We start from the raw sequence: 6,117 nt of genomic DNA, 5'->3' as shown, positions 1-6,117 counted from the left end.
ANNTNNNNTGTACTTTGCCTGCTACCCTTTGTATTTTCTGTACTATATAAGATTGATATTCATTTTCTGACAATACATTCAGATTCTACACAATCTCGAGTGTTGATCTGTTGCCAACCGACTCCTTGTCCATCTGCCCTAGAGACCCGTTGCAGACAAAGGGACCCAGAGGGTCTGAGGCACAGAATGCACTAGTCAATATTAACACTTACTAGTAAGCCCTTTATCCCTCCAAATCAAGGAACACCAAAATGTCCTGAAGAGTGTTCTACCCCTGAAAGGCTTTGTCTTTAAGACTGGCTTCAGGGCCACCCAAGATACACAACACATTGCTCAAGCTATCCACTTCCAGGTACCGTGGGCCCAGTATACAGAATGGTCTGTAACCAGCATGAGTTTGGGCCTCCCCTCAGTCCACCATACAGGAATGCCCATAGAGAGCATCAGTTCAGATTATGGTGGGGATATAGCAGCAGTAAGCAATTTGGGCTACTTTCTCAAGCAATCTTCCTGTGTTTATATGGACTGTTAGTTCTAACTGTGTCTGGATGTTGCAGGCCAACCAGCAGCTTGTGAGGAACTGTACAACTGAGATGGCAGCTCGAGCTGAAAGAGAGGAACTAGACGGACAGAAGAAAGAACAGAGGCAAGTCAAATAGGACTCGGATCAAAGCTCAATTTTACTATTCCAACACGCAGTTTATGAAGGAGGGAAAGCAGGGGCCAATTCCCGCCAAATAATCCTGGGGTCCAGTAGCAGGGTGACCACATGTATGGCTTCGGAACAGCAAGGCAGCAGGTTCCAGAAGTGGGCGTGGCAGAACGATTGAGCAGCAAGCTCCATCCTGATGTAAACAGTGGAATCTTAAGGCTGGGTGAGGGGAGGCTACATTTGGACACTGGCATTCTCTGGTATATATCTCTATGTACCACCTTTGGGACTTTGTATGATAACTAACACCTAGCTCATCACTGATGACATGTGGTCATATAATGCCTTCTGGTTCCTTCAGTGCTACAGTTCCTATGGTTAAGACATACTAACTTTTCCTACAAAGAATTTGTACCTCTACCATTGTCCTAGCTCCCACTTTTTTGAAATTTCCAGTGGATCCTAAATTGCAATGGAAATTGCAAGCACTCCAGAAGAGACAAAAACAATCTTGAAAAAAGAAGATTGGAGTGTCCCTGATTCCAATCTCAAAGCCATAGCAACCAAACAAGAATGACATAAGTGAAAGGTTCACATGGAATTTAATAGACTGTATCTGACACTCCAGACCTTGTAATGAAACACACACAAGAGAGTTGTTGACCACCATGTGGATTAAGCAATTAAGAGTTGTAAGGCCTTTTTATTGATAATCAGACCAAAAATAGACTTGAGCCTCTGAAGAACCTCTTGGTGCCTAAATATAGGGATACTGATTTTGAAATAAAAATCCACTGAGATAGATCAGTTAGACGATGGTCAGTGGAAGCTTGAATTGCTTGTCCCTGAAGAGAATCATAGGCATCTTAGACACACCATGGCAATTATTTTGGTCAACACATCTGGACTATAGTCAATGACATGAAACTCTCAGGTGTGTTGGCAAGGCTGATGTGGTGATTGTAGGGAGGGAGCTAGAGAGTAGATAACTATGTAAACAAATGAAGTCAAAACAGAATAGCATTATGTTAGTCATAAGCACTAATCTGTATTGTCAATCAATAGTAGTCAAGGATATAAGTATCATGCAATGAGACAAGGACTGTTGTCAACAGACAATGATGAGACAATGGATATCCATACACAAACGGATTAAATTGGACCCTGGCCACATACTGTGCAAAAAATGAATCAAAATGCAAATGAAACTTTAAAAACATAATAGAATTTTTCATGAACTTTCATCAGGAAATGCCTTCTGGAATATATCTCATGAGATAGAGATAAAGTGACTGAGTTGGTTGTAAACAAAGTGAGACTCTGTGATATGAAGGACATCATCCAGAAACCAAAATATCACCAGGTCTTGTGTCATAAGCTCAAAATCAAAGTAATGGGAGGTGGACACAAGAGATTCAAGATTATTTTTAGGTATATTGAAAATTTTAAGCCAGTATGTGAAGGGTTAGAATTTCTAATAACATAAACCAACAAATACATAACAAATCCTAACTATGAATGAATTGTCTTCATTGTCACCCCAAACATGATTGCAAACAAATTATAAGCAGGGCATCATTAGGGAAAGACTAGTTCACGCCTCTATCACAGAAGAATTAGCTGATTGGCCAGACAAGTGCTATTCTGGAGCTGATAAGAGAAGGATACCCACCACCTCCGTGTAGAAAAGGATGAGGATCAGCAGTCACAGGGGAGACGTGTCCTCAGATGCTGCATGTCACCTGCAGCAATAATTGGGGTTTCTGCCATGAAATCCAGCTTCCTTAACTTCCATATGACCACACAATGCAGACTTCATTATGTTGGACCACAGACTACATGGAATTTAGGCAGGAAGTTTGGTCTCTTGTCTGCACCCCTTCTGTTCCACACACCATTGCTTTAATTTTAATAATGAGAACCTGTGCTGCATTACTTAGCCTACAGCACATCGGCCTCTACTGTGTCTATTACAACATCACTAACAACATGTTTTCTGCTGGCTTACATGTATGCTCTCCTTGGCAGAAGAATGTGTGCAAAGAGACAGTGATCACAATTGAGAAGCCTAGGTTTTAAAGTTGTATCGACTATTCCTTTCTTTTGTTAATGATGGATGGATCTAAGCATGAATCATAAGGAGACCTACAATCTATGACTAATAAAAGTGAGCCCCAAGGTATCTTTACATTTAAAATCACTAATATTTATGTTTTCAGTTTAACTGTAGTATAGTCATTTATCAATACATCATGCTCTCTTTCATGAATGTTGTCCTTAGTTATTCAGTTGTATGTTGTATAAAATGCACAATTTTGCTCACATAAAACAAATGCATTGTCTCAGCATTAAACAAAGAACATTTTACCCACTGTTTATCCTGGTCCACTGGCACACCTGCCATAACCCATCACCTTGCAAAATGCCCTCTTGATGTCTTTGTTCCTCAGACTATAGACCACAGGGTTGAGCAATGGTGTAAAAGCACTGTAAAAGAGTGAGATCTGCTTGTCTTGCTCAGGGGAGTAGCTAGAGTTGGGCTTCAAGTAGGTATAAGTGGCTGGAACATAAAAGAATGTTACCACAGTCAGGTGGGAGGTACAGGTAGAGAAAGCCTTGTAGCGGCCCTCTGTGGACTTGATCTTGAGAATTGCCATGGCAATACGAATGTAGGAGGCCACAATGAGGGAAATGGGAGTAACACCCAAAATGACACTCAAGACCGAGTCTACCATCTCAATGATGTGTGTATCCATGCAAGCCAAGCTACGCACTGAAGGACCTTCACACAAGTAGTGGTTGACCCTGTTGGGCCCACAGTATGGCAGGCTCATGGTGAAGAAAGTATGTAATAAAGATGAAAAGAAACCACAAATCCAAGACCCTGCTGCCAACTGTATGCACAGGCCCCAGTTGAGGATGACAGTATAGTGCAGTGGATAACAAATGGCCACATACCGGTCATAAGCCATGACAACAAAGAAGGTGCACTCAGTTATACCCAGGCCACCGAACATAAACATCTGCAGCCAGCAGCCAGTAAAGGAAATGGTCTGAGAGTGAGCAAGAAGATGCACCAACATCTGGGGCATGGTGGTGGTAACAAAGCTCATATCCAACAGGGAGAGGATAGAGAGGAAGAAGTACATGGGAGTGTGCAGCTCTGTGTCCAGGCAGACCAGCATGATGATGAGCCCGTTGCCCAGGACTGAGCTCAGGTAGATGAGAAGGAAGACAATGAAGAGGATGCTGTTTGTCATGGGGTCACTGGAGAAGCCAATCAGGATGAACTCAGAGACCCAACTTTGGTTCTGCCCTGGAATCATCCAAAACAAAAGATCTGTGAGAGAATCCCAGCCATCTATGTAACACTTGATATATGGTAGCCCTGAAAGATGGAATCTACAGATGCTGGAGTGCTGGGGTATTTATTCTGAGCAAAGTGCTCAGTTTCTGTACGCTCTTCCCAAGTTGCTTAACAACCCCCTCAGTCTTTTCATCTGTAAAATAAGGCTGATGATACTCATGTCTTGGCAGTATTATGACTATTTAAAGCAACTCACGTAACTCTGGAAACACCACATTACCCATCATATGGCCTGGGCTGTCTCATACACTCAGTCCACCCTATTGTGTACATTGACTAGTTCATTTTCACCCATTCAGAAGTAGGTCTTTCAAAAATTCCTAGACCTGAAGTGGCCTTCAACCTTGTAGAGCCTGTGTCCTGTGTATAACTTTCCTCTTCTCATACAAGGAATCCTTTATTCATGACCAGCTGAGAGGCAACTTGAGCCTTCATCAACAGAAGTCAATGAGTGGACCTGAGCTGCACCAAGTGAAGCTGCTATCATTTCTTTTCCCATGAATTTGAGTCCTCCCCTCCTGGTCTTGAAAGGTAGTGGACATGCCAGGACTGGCACTGTTTATTTCCATGGTCTCACTGGACTAACACCCAGCATGACAAGTGACACAATGTTCCCCCTCTGCCCCCACGGCAACTGTACTCCTGGCACTTCCAGCCTGCACTACCTACAGCTCCTAGTCAGCTGTATCTACAGTCTGGCCCTGACCACATGCTAGGCAATGTTTTCTCCACATGGTGGCTACTTCATGTAAACTCTGTCAGGTGGAGTCTTCTAACATGATGCACGTTCTTTATGCAACAGCCTGTTCATTAGATTCTGAATCTCTGTTCAGATTACACAGGCTCTATAAGGTGGGGGGACACATCTGTCATCCCAGCACAAGAAGAGGTAGAGGAAAGACAATCAGCAGTTATTGTGTAGCCTGGGCCACATAATGGGTTTGTATTTAAGTTGAATTACATGAGGCAATATAAATAGNTAATTTCTAACACTAAAAATAAATCAATGCGGGACAAGAACATGGCTCATCAGGAAAGTTGGCCTGAGTCAAGCCAGATGGCCCTATTGCAATCTGTGAAGCCATGAGATAGAAGAAGTTGGATTCCCTCATGTGCTGGGGGAAGCACTTAACAGTACTTAAGGACACACAGGCGCACGCGTGTGCACACACACACACACACACACACACACCATTTTCAAAACATAGATTAACCAAAAATATACAGTACAAAAAAATCCAGACACAGACCAGCACACAGTCAAATGTTTTTTGAAGCAAGGCATTCTACAGTGGCCAGGAGCCACCATAGTGTCTCCAAATGATGCTGGTCGATTGTGTGTGTATTCATTCATGGGTTTGTATCGAAGTAACTCTCCTATATGCCTCACACCCTCATCCCTCTGAACAAACAGGAATCAATTCCAGGTCTGCCACTCATTTAAACTACGGTAATAAAACAACTAATTTTGGAAACAAAAGCAAAGGGCTATTTCTATCCTTAGTGGGTAAGCAAAGATTCCCTTAATAGGGCACAATGAAGTAGTTTCCCCAAAAGAAAAAAAAGCAATAAATTAGATAGTATCAAAAAAGAATTACTCCAAAGATTCTTACAAGGAATTATATGTAGAGGAGCCTTACAAGAAAACATACTATCCAACAGCAAGTGAAATAAATAAATAATAAATTCATTAATGTAAAGGATATTTCTGCAATGTGGCTATCTCAATGAGCACTGAGAAGTTGTGAGACCACAGTGTAAACAGCCACATAGGCTCCTGTCATCCCTGAGGCTTCCTACACCACTCACCTACCAGAATGACAATAGTAAACCCCCCATGCTCTACTCACTGAAGACTTCAACCACAACACACAGCTGTCTCCTCCATCCCTCTCTCTACACTCTCAAGTCTCTATGCAAAAGCTCCTGATACCCTGGACACCTCTGCTTCTCTCAAACTNCAAGGCANACANNTAGCANNTCACTATNGAGTNNGGACCAACACNTGCCCAGTGATGNCCACACAGCAGGACTCAGCTTGGCCAGGAAGCCTTGCCTGCTGTGCTGCCATCTCCCAGACCCAACTCAGGTAGGATAA

General features: G+C 42.7%; 1 protein-coding gene across 1 annotated transcript; it reads right to left on the bottom strand.

Annotated features, from left to right (window-relative positions):
- Positions 1-3,027: 3,027 nt before the first annotated feature.
- Positions 3,028-3,978, bottom strand: LOC110293490 (olfactory receptor 2G3-like). The gene has a single exon (XM_021161322.1). The coding sequence runs from the start codon at positions 3,976-3,978 to the stop codon at positions 3,028-3,030; it is 951 nt and encodes a 316-aa protein (XP_021016981.1).
- Positions 3,979-6,117: the final 2,139 nt, after the last annotated feature.

This window comes from Mus caroli, chromosome 4 (genome assembly GCF_900094665.2).
Source record: "Mus caroli chromosome 4, CAROLI_EIJ_v1.1, whole genome shotgun sequence".
NCBI lineage: Eukaryota > Metazoa > Chordata > Mammalia > Rodentia > Muridae > Mus > Mus caroli.
This window is presented reverse-complemented; position numbering and strand designations above follow the sequence as displayed.

Bases quoted from the DNA above. Each gene is read 5' to 3' on its own strand.
- LOC110293490 (XM_021161322.1), bottom strand. From the start codon at position 3,978: ATGATTCCAGGGCAGAACCAAAGTTGGGTCTCTGAGTTCATCCTGATT.